Source organism: Cavia porcellus, unplaced genomic scaffold, assembly GCF_034190915.1.
Source record: "Cavia porcellus strain 051 isolate PalLab524CR breed Dunkin Hartley unplaced genomic scaffold, mCavPor4.1 scaffold_11, whole genome shotgun sequence".
Lineage (NCBI taxonomy): Eukaryota > Metazoa > Chordata > Mammalia > Rodentia > Caviidae > Cavia > Cavia porcellus.
In genome coordinates, this window is record NW_026947494.1 from 53,154,984 (window position 1) to 53,170,832 (window position 15,849).

Below are 15,849 nucleotides of genomic sequence, written 5' to 3' on the forward strand. Positions count from 1 at the left end.
AAAAAAACAAACACTAAGCACTTTCTCTAAGCCTGTGTAGCTAGAGTAGCCATGAGAAAGCATCAGCTTCAGAAAGTGGCACATAGAAAGTCAGGAAAGGCTTTTTAGAAGCAAGAAAGAAACTCCCCTCATTGCTCTGGAGCAAAGCAGGACAGGGTGCTGCTTGCCTGGGAGTGAGGAGGAGGGGAGGCGGAGAACTTGGCAGCAGAGCTGAAAAGACTCTTGGCTCAGGGAAGAGCTCAGCAGAAGGTGGAGAGGTGGAAGTGAGAACACCAGGCAAGGAAGCTGAGGAGCGGCGTGGCTTGAACTGCATGGGGCAGGGGTCAGAAAAAGAGGCAGGGGATATAGCACATCAGGCAGATCCGTGCACTTCAGAAGGGCGTGGCCTCCAAGGCCAACTGGCTTGAAGCATGTATGTGGTGCTCTGTAGTGTTCAAAGAATGTAGCAATGAGGAATTGCTCCAATCACAGCACAGAAGATTGTTACTAGAAAAAAGAATGGTATTTAAGATCCACAGGCTTGAACTAAGGTTAGCCTTGGTCCAAACACTGGCTCAGCCTCTCTCCAACTTCACACTCTGGAGCAAAGGTTTAACTTCTAGAAATGTCAGCTTCCTCATTCCTGAAAGGGAGACAAGGACTTTAGAGGGTTGTTGCTAGGATTAAATGAAGCAATGTTCATATGCCTACTACCAACCTTACATAGAACAAATGCCTGACAGATGCTGTCTTGTAAGTGTTTCTGTTGCTACTGTCATCAAGAATATTATTTATTAGTTGGCTCGCCCAGATGTGCTCAGTGTAAAACAGAATAATCTCTGCTGCTACCCACCCTAAGGAGGCTGAATCCTTGGTCCATGTAAAGCTCACCTTGAGCCTATAGGTCACAGCATTGGCTCCTGGGACTTCAGACTTGGAAATTGTGTCTGCAGATTGTCCAGTACCTCAGTGCACTACCCAGGGATGCTGAGCCTCCTATTCCACTTCCCAGGAGGAAACCTGTCCAGGGTGCCTGAATTTCACACATAACATAAAACATATATTTAGATCAGAACTTGTTAAATATTTCCTCTGCATCTAGTAATGATTCATCCAATAGGTTTCAAATTACACTTTAGTGGAAAACAGTAATTTTATCACTTTTAGGTCATTTTTATAATCTTAAAATGTATAATATAAACATTTTGTATAAATTCATATTACTTGAATAAACAAAAAATAACTAAAATTTCAAATACATTTTAAAATATATGAATAATGAAAGACCTTGATACTGTCAGGGAAAATATAAGTGAAAAGAGAATAATCAAGAGATAAATGTTACCTTTCTCAAACCCCCCATGCACTTGGAGAATTAAAAAGGAAAAAGCTAGGAAGTACAAGCACTTATCATTCGGAAGGAAGTGGTGCAATACGATTTTAATAATAATAATAACAATAAAGTGAAAATAAAGGATTGCTGGAAATTCAAGTTTCTTCACCTTGGGGAAAAAAGGCATCCTTAACATGTACAGATCCATCTCTGTTCTATACATGTTTAACACATACGCCAGCGTACTCATTGTGAGCTGAGTAGCGGTGAAGAAGACTAAAGCACCTAGAGGACCGGAGATGGGACTGCAGGACCCTAGGGAGTCCCTCCAGGAACATTTTTTGACAGATGTAAATGGGCTATTTTAAGGAACAAATCATCGAGATTCTTCTCCTGAACTGTGTAGACCAGGATAGACCACAGAGGCTCCCCTCTTCAGGTGATTTGGTTATTATTCCAGTCTAGGGTAATAGATGCAGAAAACAGTGTGGGGTGAACTGTTGAAAAACTATTCTAGTTCTTCTCTGCAGAATGTTATTGTCAAAACACGATTTTTACTAGTTGAAATTCAGCACAGAAAGCCATCTGTTCCCTTTCTGGCTTTTTAGTTCCATTTTCTGTTTATTTCATTTATATGAGTTTGGAACAGAAAAAAGGGCTGGGGGAGAGATGCCACCTCTGGTTCTGGTGTTTCCGACCTTGAGCCCTGACCCTGTGAGAATCCGCCAGCACAGACTCCTCTCTTCTCCAAGCTCTGTCTTAGCTCGCCTTCAGAAACTGCTCTGTGTTGATTTCAGCCTTTAAAGATTTAACCGTATCTTTCGCCTTTCCTACACATTAAAATTTAATAAAAGCTTACTTTAAGTTGATTTTCAGTGGAGAAAAAGGAGAGTAGCCCAGGGCAGGAATTTTAATGCTTAGTCATGTGACCTTTGTCTTAGGCAAGGCCTTTTCTCTCTCCAGTGTAAGACTGGAGACAAAGAGGGGCACAGAAGAGCAGGCCACCCTCGTCTACTGCAGCTCCCGGCAGGCTCCAGGCATCATCCAGGTCTCCTGGCTCCCAGCCCGCTGTCATGTCCCTCCTGTCCTAGATTCTGGGTCATTGGCAGTGCTGTAGGGAGCTTCATTAATTATTCTCATCTTGCTGTGTCAAATGGATTACAAATGGAACCACCTGTGGAGAGCCCACAAGGTTACTGACAAAGGCTAAAAGGAGATTAGAAAGTGAAGGACAAGCACCTTCTAGATGCCTGCTGTTATAAAACAAAACAAATTGGCAGAAATAAATTAAACCTGAAAGACTGTTTCACTTTTTCTGAAATTCTGACTTAATGACTATTGTGGAATGTATTGGTATATTCAGTCTTGAGCAGGGTTTGGTTGTGGATACCATGCCTTAGATCATTCTCAAAATAGGTAAGACAGAAATTGAATCTGTTCTAGAATGGTTGCCCTCCTGTGGACAATACTCCTCCAGACTAAATTGAGTCTAGCAACACCTGTCCCAAATTTACACCCCCCATCTGCTCCAGTCTGGACTCAATATCCAGAACCAGTCTGGCCTCCCAGGCAGAAGAGTCCTTGGACACTGGGACTGAGGTCACCTTCTCTCCTAGAGATGACCCTTTGTTCCTTTTCCAACTGCCTCATATGAAAACTTTCTATGCTTCCAGTTGGTATCTAAAGGTCATTCTGGGTAGTTTTATCAGTAGCTGTGCAAAAGTAAGATTTGGCCAGGATTCAGCATGATATATGTAATCCCTCTCCCTCCTCCAATCTAATTTACATGTCATTTTCAAATGCATTACTCTGATCATCCTGAGTCCATACTTACAAATGTTAAATGTGTACTCATTGTCTAAAAACAGACCTCTCTCCCCATCATCCATGTCCCTATCATCATCCAATATGTAAGAGTCACCTGCGATGTGACAAGTTCTGTGCCAGGTGCTAAGCTGAAATGCCCCTTCTCTTGGAGGATATCCCTCTTGCCAGGAAAGAATCAGATGACAGTCTCCTAGAAGGCTTTTCCAAATGACGCATGACTCTCCTCACAGAGGTGTGGTGAGTCTCCAGGTTAGGCAAGTGAATTTTGAAAATCACACACACATATGTGCATACGTTGTTAGAAAAACACAGAAAATAGCATGTAAAACATAAATAACCTCATAACAATTAGACATAGGTAACTGCAAAAGCATAGTGGATTGTCACCTAACCCAGATTTGAGTTGAAAATGGAAGCTTTTTTGAGCTTGCTTTTTGAAAGTTTTTGAGCTGACATTTTTTAGAATGAGTAGGAGTTACCAAAAAAAGAAGAAGATGATGAAAAAAGACAGCCTAGGCAGAAGACTCTGGATGTGAGCAGGTACATGGGGAGATTAAAGAGCAGGGCATTTTTATAAACTACAGTCTCCAATAGTTGGGCAAGTAGTTAGATGCAGGCTGAAGAAAGAGATGAGAGAGGTGGGCTGTACCTGTAAGGCCACTGCAAGCCAAATTAAGTTGGCTGGATTTTATCTTGTTGGGAAAATTCAGTTAAGAGGCAGGTGCAGGATCCAGATGAGCTTACGATCTCACTTAAAGCTTGGAGATTGGAGAGGAGGATGTGGCCTGTTAATATGATGCATCAAGAAAAAGGCAGAACCAAGTATGAAGCTGAGTTTGACTTGGAAAATGATGGAATGCTGATGTCAGTCATTAAGTTAGAGAAAAGAAAGGAGAAGCAGTAAAGGTAGAGAAAAATTTAAGTTTGTGACATGGGGAAATTTCCAAAGCAATGCTCCGTGGTTTATGATGCCACGGTGAGACGTGATCTAGCAAGACTGAAATCAGATCTTTACCACAATGGCAATGAAAGCCCTACAAATAGCCGAGACCAAGCATGGGGAGTACGCAGGAAGAACGCTGGAATACCAAAAGTGAGGGTTAGAGGGGAGAAAGGCACTTTACAAAGAGATGGAGAAGGAAACCACAAGAGCATTATGAAATAAATCCAAAGAGGATGAAATGGCTAACAGCGCAGGGTCATTCAAGGGGGTAAGAACTGAACCAGTCCACAGGATGCAGCAGCAAGGTGCCCCTCGGCATTGTTGGCACGGACTGCTGACTTGGAAGCTGACACATGGAAAACTGGTTGAGGAAGGCTGGGAGTGAGTGGCAGGTGAGAAGAATTAGGGTAGCAAGGGGACGTTTTCATGAAGCTTTTCATAAAGAGCTGTTTGTGGAGTGGTGAGGAACAGGGCTGAAGGTAGTAATGTGCTAAGTGCTGCAATTGTTTACAGAAGGGATGAGAACGAGAAAGAATGCAGAGCATGAAGCAATCAGAAAAGGTTTCACACGAAAAAAGCAAGTTGATGCTAATGTTGAAGAGATTACCTTGTCTAAGGAGGGTAGGTGCTTCTTAAAAAGAGATATAACAGGCAGAATCGCAGGGAGGCCAGGGCAAGTGTGAGCATGCTTAGGGAATTCTAAATGGTTGTTTTGAACCATCCTCTCCTTTGAAAACCTTTCAAGAATGAGACAGACTGGTCTGTTTCCTTAGACCCAAATTAAGCTGCCTTTGGAGACCTCGGTATCTTTGCTCATCCTGTCTGTCTCCTTTGTCAGTATGCCCATCCCCTTAAGGAACATCCAAGTTCTCCCCATTCCTTGTAACCCAGAATGATCACTAAGACCTCCATGGATCTTCTGTAAATGTTTTTCTTCTTTTCTAAAGGGGAGAAAATCTTTCTTTATCCTTTCCCCTTAGGAATTCTCATAGCACTATATTTGTGTCTCTCTAATGGCATATTAAATGACGATTCATGGTTACTCCTGGAAAATGCAGCAGGAACCATTTTTCTAACCCAACAGAAAGCTTTACATTTACCAGAAAGTCTTCGATTAGTGTGGTCTCAGGGCTGGCAGCATCAGTATGTCTGGAAACTTGTAAGAAATGCTGATTCTCTGGCTTCACAACAGACCTACTAATCTAGAAACTCTGGAGTTGAAGCCAACAATCTGTACTTTAAGAAGGCTTCAGATAATGCTGAGGCAGCTAATGTTTAAGAACCACTGAGTTCAATTAAATTCTCTCTTTTTTAGTTTTTACCTGAATAGAAACGTGTAACTGCTGTTTCATTATAAGCATTGTTCTCAATTATATCTGAGTGTATAGCTTTAAAACTCAGCTTATTATTTGAAATCTCCGCTGGATGTGGTGTTCTCCCAGCACTGGAGTGGCTGAGGAAGGAGGATCACTGTGAGTTCAAGGCCAGCCTGAACTACATAGCAAGATACTGTCTCAAACAAAAGATGAAAGATGAAAGAAAGACAGACAGACAGACAAAAAGACAGAAAGAAACAAAACTTTTCATTTTCTTGTTCCTTTTTTTTTCTCAACATATCATCTACATAAGAAATCCTTTATCAGAAAAATAAATTTCAGCAATAGAGAATTGCTATCACTGTATCTTAGGTGATCCCAGTGTTCCTGGTTTTAGGATTATCCAAAAATTAAAAATCAAATGAGTAAGGTCTGTTCTTACTGATGATTGAATTTTCTACTCTTTCTTATTTTTTTTTTTTTTACATTCTCCTATGTGTTCCTCCTCTCTTTCTCTTTGCCACGTTTTATTTTCACACTTAAAGTTGTCCTTGGTTGCATTTTCTTAGAGATTGTACATTTTGGATAAAAGTTTTGATTAATGAGCCACTTTCAAACAAATATTCATGGTAAAATATCAAAGAGTATGCAACAGATTCAAGTGGCCTACCCCAGAAAATTTAGATGAAGCTGGGAAATGTTTTGTTTTGCTCACCTTCCATTCACAGCCCTACAGAGACAAGATTTTAATACATGTGGAGACATCTTCACTTGAAATTCACTTCAAACCATTCCAGGCATATTTGCTGCTTGGTAAATTTCTGTATTTACTGCGGGTGTCAGCCTCCTATGGTGTGGAAAACTGCTCTGAATTTTTGCCAAGAATATTTGAGCTTCTGTGGTTCCTTGGCCCTCGGTGATGATCAGACAAAATCTGAGCTGGGCAAAGGTGTCACAAACGCACAACAAAACTGCCCCAAAACAGCAATCACCCTTTTTAGATGCTTGCCCTTTGCTTAATGTCTGAACAATTTCCCACCAATCCTAACACTCCAATCCACTTGTAAGCAAGACATTTGTGTGTGTCTTCAGGGCATATACATATATAACATATAATGTTTATATATAATGCTTACATGTATATCTGCATATGTGTTAACATATATATATATATATATATATATATACATATACATGCACATGGCTGAGTAAGAATTTCAATACCATAAAAGGCAGTACTATTGAAGGGTATTTTGATTCACTGTAATGAATAAACAGATATAAGATGCAGTCCTCATAAAAATATTATCTGTATATAATACCTTTGTGAGGTTAATATATTTTAAAGAGAGACAATGGGACTAAACATATGACTAAAGCATACATACCATTTTTTTGTAAATACAACATTGGGATAGATACTTTTTCAAACAGTGGAAATAATACACATCATAATTATATTTTATTATATACAAAGACCAGATAAGTCCCTCGTCCAATCTGTTTTGTTTATAAGGAAAGTAAAGGAGGTAAAGGAATTTAGAAAACAGAATTTCCAAGTCTTAAAAAAAAAATAGAAACATAAATATCTTTCTTCCTTATAAATACCTTCCTAGTTCTGATGACTGTGTTCCAGGAAAGCAATTGCAAGTAAACTTGAGTTTCAGTAAATGTCATCAGTATTCAAAAGGAATCTAAAAGGTAAAATTTTTTAAACTTCAAAAAATGCTATATATTTGTCATATGCAGTCAATCAGGTTAAGTTTATTGATCACTGGGTAGTTAAAATAAAAGTCATAGAAATGATGAAAAAGTGAGGTGCGATTTCTTCTTTATTGCAAATATATCATGATTTGTCTCTGAAAAAAGAGGCTCATGTATAGTATCTGACATTCTTTTCAGAGTCTTAACCCTTTGGGGACAGGTAACTATAAAAGAAAGATGTCCTAATTTTAGCTCTCAAAATGTTAATGCCCAGATTGCCATAAATTATTTTCCGCTGTGGAAAGGATGAGAATAGTTCTGTTTTTCTCCATGGTAACAGAATTTGAGTTTTAAGAGATGATTTTAATCTGTGGAGACCGCAGAGGGGGTCTGTGTGTGAGACACTGGGATATGCACAGTGAGGGCACTCATTTCCTCCTCCGATACTGACTTTGATCTCAAGGTCCTCCTAGATGTACAGCACAATGCATCTTTCCAAGGACCACTGTCAAGTTTGGTGGATGATATTCATTTACCAATAAATGTGACACATGAAAGCCCTTAGGAACAGAGAGCAAAATACCAGGCACTTAGTTGACACTACTTATGTTACAATGGCAAGCAGAAACACCAGAAGGACACCCAGGATTTGGAGACAGATTTACTTAACTCAGACGGGCACTGACTAGGAATCAATTATTCCTCAAAATGTCAGGCCCCAAAGGCTCAGGGAGGGAGGGTTTTATGGGGTTACAAGCAAGAAGCAGAGTACTTGGCTTTGATTGGTTCTTAGGTATGCATCACAGTGACCAGTTATGCATCGCAGTAACCAGCTGTTTCTAGGAGACAGTAGTAACAGGAGCTACTACCTGGGCAACTAACAAATTGGCCCTGGGGCATTTTCTGTTACAATGTAAGAGGACCAGAAAGCCAGGGTATATTTCTGTTCTTGACAGTATCTTAACATCTGGGTTCAGAAATCAAGAAAAACAAACCCTCTGTAGAAAAACTAATTCTACTGAGATGAGACACTTCTTTCATTCTATCCATCTCCTCACCCAACTGATTCTATACCTTTGCTAAGGTTCTGTCTCATTTAAGATTAGTTTGGAAAAAGAGAGCACCTCTTACCCAGCCCTGGAAGGGCACCAACAGTCACAGTACTAACCGGCCGTTTTGTCTCAGCAAGGTCATGTGCTAGCACCATCTCCGGATGGTAATTTCTGGGTTATTTCCTTACACAGTATTTCTCTAGCCACTGAGACCCACACCGGCCAGTTCTATTCCAACAAGACCTTTCTACAATGACTCTCTTTCATACCACACTATTTTTTAAAACCCAACACATTAAATCAGATTTGGTTTACTGGTTTATTTTTTCCTTTACTTGTTATCATGCTAAAAATCCCAACCAAAACTTAAGAGTTCAACAGTTATCATCTGTCTCTGAATGCCTTTATGTACAAAAATCTATAAAAAATGTTACAGAAAGATTGAACACAGAATAGCTATAATTTTTTCTGATGCCCTGAAAGAAGTAAATGGAGCCAAGATGGTGGTCCTATGTACAGGAAAATAGTTAATGGTAGCTGTATTAGCTAAATGCCTCCTGCCAGTTAATACTAATCAAATGCTTGCTCCTTGCTAGGCACTAAGCAACCTGTCCAAGCTAAATAGATTATTTCATTTAATCCTCACCAGAGGTGAGTGGCTTTAATTATAAAACCTTAATTTGCAGATAAGAAAACTGAGGCCGAGTGATCTTCAGTTCCATGTTCAAAGTTACAGAATTAGTAAATAGCAGAGGCAAACTTAGAAATCAAGCCAGCTTTACTCCAAAGAATAAGATCTTTCTAATAAAATACCTACTTTTTCCAACTGAAAAACTGTCTCTAAGAAGTTTCAGTTTAATTCTAAGGAGTGATTCTCAACACTGGGCTGTTTTCCCTTTCTCTAGATCATTTGGCCATAGCCGGGAATGCTTCTGGCCCAGCTGGTAGAGGCATATTCCTGGCATCCTCGTGAGCAGGAAGAGACTGCAAAACTTGCAGCAGGGTCTAGGCCAACCTCCAACACAAAGAATTTTTGGGCTCAAAAGGCCAGGAGTAACTGGACATGGTAGTTTACACCCATAATCCTAGTTTACACCCATAAGCCCTCTGGAGTCTGAGTTGTAAAAGAATTATAAGTTTGGGTCAAGGCTGGGCAATTTAGCAAGACCCTGTCTCACAAAAAATAAAAATTTAAAAAATGATAATAATATTGGTAAGACTAGGTATGTGACTCAGTGTGAAAGTCCCGGGTTCAATATCCAGTATTGAAAAAATGTCAACAGTATTTAGGCTGCAAAACATTGGTTCCAAGGATAGTGGAGTTTTAAAGTCACTCTTGTTTAAGTAGCTTTTGTTCATGTGTTACGCCTATGAATGTTCTGTCTCATCACAGATGACAGCAGCCTTCTGAATCTAACTCCCTATCCCCTGGTGAGAAGACGAAAGAGAAGATTCTTTGGGCTGTGTTGTCTTGTCTCCAGCTAGGTGATTCTCTGGGAAACTCACCACTGGGAACAGCTGAAAAACGAAATCAGAAAACCTGAGGACCTCCAGACAGCTGAACCACGCAGTGATTGGTTTTTCTATGCTACCTTATTACTTTCACCCGCCTCTCCCTGCCCTTCTCAGTGATTTTACACTTGAAAGCACTTGCCATCAAGTAGAGGGGAAAAGAGCAGATTTAAAAAACAGGCTTGTTTTTTGTTGAAGAATTTTTAAAGTTGATATTGTGCGTGTCTGCTTCAAACCATGCCATGACAGATGCAAGACTTATGATTTTAAATGATTTAAAGATTATTTAAGTGTATTTCAGTGAACAATTATTTCACATATAATAGTATATCTGTAGTTCTTGGTGATCTCATGTTAACTAACACCTTATCATGTATGAAAGAAGTCTTTAAACATAGAAATCTACTTAAAACTATAAAACTGTATTTTAAAAGAAACCCCAATCTATTAATATCATTAGAAATAATAAAACTAAACTTATACCACCTCACCTATTGCTTTTTATGCACTCATCTACTTTCAGTCTTCCATCCTGTCAGAATCTAAACTTTCAACATAAAAATATCTTCTTAATTTATAATGCAACAAAAATCACATATGAAAAATGTTTTGTAAATACACAATAATACTAATATCTTCATATAAATGCTTATGAGCAACTAACTTCTCTTTGATCCCATGGTGTCTTTTTCAGCTGCTTGGAGAATGAAGTTATCCAGTTAGGAAATGGTGTAGTAACATATACAATTACCCTCAAATGTAAAATTGAATATTAACACATTTTGTTCTAATTGAAATCTGAAGCATGGTGTCTGCACATCAGCATAGTGTTAACTTATAGGGCATGCTGGAATTAGCTCAGATCATAAAAGTATTAATATTTTACATTATTAATAAAAAATGTTTTAGTTACGCTAAGCTTGTCTCATTTTAGATGACTATGCAGATATGACTTTTCCAATGTGTACTTGGTGTCTTGTCTTATGCTAAGAGTACCGAAAGCAGGACACATGAAGCAATATGACGTTTTAGAAAGGAAGAAATCATGTGTTTTGTTTTCTGCTCCCCATAGCTTTGTGGTGCTCTTTCTCCACCACACTTGTAATTATGGATCAAATTTTGGTATATTTCCCCATTTTTCCTTTGACTCATTTCCCAGACAAAATTTCTCATGGTTGGACAGATCAAGTCTTTCCATTTCTTTTCTTCTCTCTATAGTTTGAAAAATTAAGTTGGACGGGAGGCACCACTGTCCAGCACAACACAAGTATGAGCTAGAAGCCTACATGCGGTTTATGTAAGTCTCATCTTCAATCCCTGCCCCACACAGGCGTTCATATGTACACTAATATCTTGACCTAAAAACTAAATCCATTAATATTTTTAGCTTAAACTAAGATGGAAAACATGAACAATTGTTTTATTAGGTTGAATTATATGAAATTGCTGGTATTTGACTGTTTTGCTCTATAAAAATGGCAATTTCAGATAATTCCCCCTAGTATCTGAGATGAAAATAAAAGAATTAAAAGATTAAAAGACATCTCACAAGGCTATGCAGATTCCTGCTCTGATTACACCAGCTGTTACTTGGCCTTGTTCTTGACTTACACACTTGTGTTCCAACAAACCGGTATTCAATGCATGGTTCCAAGTATGCCTGGCTTCACAAAAGAAAGTACCCTTGACAAGCTATATGAGAAAAATCACAATTTTCTAAATCAAAAACTTCTAAAAGAATTGTGATGGTATGTTATTGCAAGTTACCATTCCAAGACTCACCTAGTCTGCTGACCTTGTTTTCATAAATTGAGCTTAATTAAGCTTAATGTTATTTTCTGAACTGGGCTCACTTTGATCCCTCAATATTATTTCACTTAAGGGTCATTGTTTTCCAGTTTATGAAGCAGCCCAAATTGGCATGCTATCATCTCCTGTCTCTGCCTTCTCCTACCCTTTGACTATATTGAACCCTTAGTCTCAATCCTGTTCCTACTAATCCATGCAAAGTTATTAATTGATAAGCCCATCCTTGGTATTTAGCAAGTTCTTCAAAATGCCTGACCTAAATCATTTCTTCTTGGTTAATTTGAGCTCACTCTCGCCTTAGTCTCAGTGTGAAAGTAACACATCTTACGTGCAATTGTACTTGTACAACTGAAGACTGTTAATCAATTCAGATCTCACCTCCATGTCTGGGAAGGCTGTAGTAGCTATTCATGGAGATGGGAATTTGTCTAATTACCTAGCCAGACTTTCCATATCTAAGATAATATATAAGCAAGCCACCTTATCTTTTATTCATAGTGCCTGTTATCCAGCCTTCGATCAATTTTATAGTTCCCGTAGACATACTCCAAGATTTAGAGATGGTTTTTCAGTAGCAAATCCTAAAGTTACTACTTAAAGTTCTGATAATCTACATCAGCACATGGTTGCAGTAGGTGATTCACCAGCCCCCATTAGATATGCCAGTGCATCCTTTAGGAGCTGCCCCTCTCTCCTCCCACCTCCCAAAGACTTTCTCAGGTATAGTTCCATGAGATCAAGTTTTGTTCTCTTAGCTTCCTGCTGGTAATTTACTTTGAGATTAGCAATTAACGGAGCTGATCTCTAAGGGTAAGAAGAGAATGGTAAACCTGTTTTCTCATTGTAATCCACATGCTTGAAGCAGAAAATGATGCAAACTTGGCACATACTCATCTCATCCCCAGTCTTTCACAGCCAATGTTAATTTTTTTTCCAAATAACAAAGGCAATACCTATTCTTTGTGATAAATCTGAAAAATATTACCATTTAGCAAAAGTTGAAATCACCTGAATTCCACCACAGTTACATTGTTTAAAACTACATTTTGAGCTTTGAATCAGTAAGGGACTAGGCCCAAAGGCACTTTTTAAGTAAGACAGATAAAATGCTCACAATGCTAATATGTCATTTTAAACAATAATGTTTTGTACACATCTAGATGTAAACTCACTAAAAACTTGTAGTTATGCTTTTATTCAGAGGTGCAAGGAAAGTTTTAAAAGTAGCACAGTCTCAGTGCATCCTTTAATTAATTTAAAGCTCCAGGGAGAAATTCTAAAACTCTGTTGACCATTATGTTCTTCTAAGTTCCTGTGAAAACAGTTGAGATGCTCGGTGTTTGGCAATGCTGCCACCTACTGAAAGCTAAGCTTCGGATTAACAGTGGGAATAACACACCTGAGTAGAAATGCTCCTAATTTATTTCAGAAAGCAAGCAAATGGGCTGACTTAACAATGATCCTGTCTGGAGGATCAGACTCTGAAAGTCTCAAAATTGAAATTCTCATGCATCCTAACTGCCTGCCCCTCCCATCTGCGCCTAAGCAGTGTCTGTTGTTTCTTAGCATTCTAGAATGTCACTCAACAGGGAATGTTCAATTTTTAGGTAACAATAGATAGGATGAGAATAAGCAGTTGTACTACTAGCCTCAGAATAAATCTTTAGAATTAAATATGCAGTTCATGATTGTCCGAAGAGCATAAAAGAATTGAGTATTTTACAAGATGACAATTGCAAGTCTGAGAAAAGTTAGGTTATTGTGAGAGAAATATTAGAACTATACTTCAAAACTTTCATCAAAATGAGTTTTAGATGAAATAAAGATTTAAATGTTAAACCAAATAAATAATCATACAAAAGACCTAGCAAGCAATATGAATCAATGCTTAGTGTTAGTGTTAGGGAAAAAAGCCTTTCAATCACAATACTAAAGGAGAGAACAATAAAGATAAGATGGATGGGTTGAACTGATTAGCAATGCGAAACTCCTACAGAGTAAAAAATAAACCAAATTAAGAAATCATAATATGTGTAGGAGATAGAACAAAAGTCTGGGTCTCTAATATGTATCAAAAACTTAAAAATCACTACTTTGAGAAAGTTTCCATGATCTGCAGTCCCTGTGCTTTTTGCATTATTTCTTGTTTGCTCATCCCATTGAACAGGAAGTACAAATAGCAACAAACATTATCTATTTTGTTTATTGTTGTTTCTTCAAATCCTGATACAGAGCTAGACACATGGCAAACGCTGAAAACATATTCACTGAATTAGTGAAAAATGAATGAATAACATAAATTATATTTTACGACTCACAAAAACTCAAACTTTCTAGTAGAAAATGAAATTATGACCATAAAGTGATAGCGTACCACAACCTAATATAATTCACTTGTAATAATTATGAAAACATTTGAATGTATATCTAATAAAAATACATACTAATAAACTCCTTTTTGAAACTCAAAAAGTCAGAGAATTAACTTTAATGAAGAATTAAAGTTTCCAGGGACAACAGGAAAAGATGGAAATGAATGTTCTCTTATACTCCACAGGAGTGTCAGTTGATTCAACCTTTCTGAAAAATGTTTTGGTACTATAGTTTTTCTGCATGCCAAATAATGCCACGTTAAGCAAATTCTTCTTTTAGAAGTTCCAGGGGAAAAAATGAGCTAAGATGCCTTTATTCATCATTCACAAAAGTATGTAAGAAGGAATGTTTATAGCAGTATTATTTGAGAAGTAGAAAAATATAAATAAACATACATTGTGTGCTTAGTTAAATATGGTACATATTTTCAATGGAATACTGACACCCAACTGAGGATAAATGTCTTGTGTATTTAATAAAATGCACAAACTATTGTGAAATTAAAGAAAGTTGCAGAATAATATTAGCGTATAATCCCTTTTAAAAAACATGTGTATTTATATATGTGTGTGTACATAATGGGGTCTGAAAGGATAATTGCCAAAGGTATAACAGCATTTATCTCTGGGAGGTGAGATTTGGAGCAATTTTTTTTGCATATCTGTAATTTCTAGTTTTTCCACAATGAGCATGTAATATCTGTATAATTTTTTCAGGGAATAAACAATGATGTTCACAATATACATTAAATGAAAAATACGTTATAAAATAGTATATATATAGTATGATACAATATTTGTAAAAAAAGAAAATTATATATAAATATACCTACATATGTATATATAAATATGCGTAAGAAAGCTAGAAGGACATACACTACAATGCCAATAGCAGTTATCTCTGGGTAGTGGGTTTATGGGTGATTTTTTTTCTTTTTTCTTCTCTGTGTTTTCTAATTTTTCTACAATAAACATGTATTACTTGTGTAATAAAAACTAATAATAAAAGTTTTAAAAATATGTAAAAGTCAGAAATAGTTTGACTCACCTTTTGTCCTCTTCTTCCCCCACCGTCACTTGGTTTGTTCTGTGTTCAAGTGTGCAAAGTCAGACGTGGTGAGGAAATGCGAGCACAACATAACTTTAGGAGGCAGAAGAGAAAGAGATGGGTGTGGAGAGAAAGTAGGGAGCAGGGGAAGGATGGAGAATATTCAAAAAAGAAAGAGAAACTAGTAAGTGTTTTAGAGAAGGACTAAAACTGGCTTTGGAAAATTTTTCACTTGAAATAGTGATGTTTCTCAAATGAGTTTGTCTGAAAACCACAGTAAGAAAAAGAAATACATCAAATTAAATAATTATATTTTCTAATAAAAGATTGTGTACACGTGCGCGCGTGCACGTACACACACACACATACACACACGCACACACACACTTGGAGAGACATCTAAAAAGTATACTCTGATAGGAACCTATCCCAAGAAGCTTTTTAAAAGGCAGACTGTCAGGCCCAGCTGGCTCTCACAGGAGTGTGCTGTGTTCTTCAGCTGGTAGTTACACAAACCTCTGTCAGAATCCCTGATGTGCTGCAACCAGTACATGACTATGACCAGCTGTTCTAACATTTATTCTCTCTTTTTTCTTTAGTAATGGTGACCCCAAACTTCAGGGAAGCCCTGAACACTCAAAGTAAAGGCTCTATTTCCCAAGTCCCTTCACTGTAGGTGTGAATTTTGACTAATAGTGAGAGTGAAAGTGTGCAATTCCTCAGTAATATCCTTTCCATAAGAAGCATGCATTTCATGCTCTCCCTTTTATCCCCCTGGAATGCAATGAGAACACAGATGTGGGAGCTGAAGAAATCATTTCCCAGAAGTGCAACTGCGTAGGGACCACTCATCTTTAGTAGGAACTGACCCACCACACGTTGTACTTTTACTTATGAAAATCAATCAACTAGTCAGTCAAATAACATCTACCTCTTTTAAGGACTTAATAAAAG

The 15,849-nt window shown here is 37.8% G+C and overlaps 1 protein-coding gene across 2 annotated transcripts in view; it reads left to right on the plus strand.

Moving 5' to 3' along the window:
- Rgs7bp (regulator of G protein signaling 7 binding protein) overlaps nucleotides 1–14,882 on the plus strand; it is a 96,754-nt gene extending 81,872 nt beyond the window's left edge. For both annotated transcript variants that reach the window (XM_003461598.5, XM_063258240.1), the window contains exon 6: nucleotides 9,548–14,882. In XM_003461598.5, coding sequence (XP_003461646.1) covers nucleotides 9,548–9,639 — 92 coding nt within the window. In that variant the 3' untranslated portion in view covers nucleotides 9,640–14,882. The remainder of the gene's footprint in view (nucleotides 1–9,547) is intronic.
- The last annotated feature ends 967 nt before the right edge of the window (nucleotides 14,883–15,849 follow it).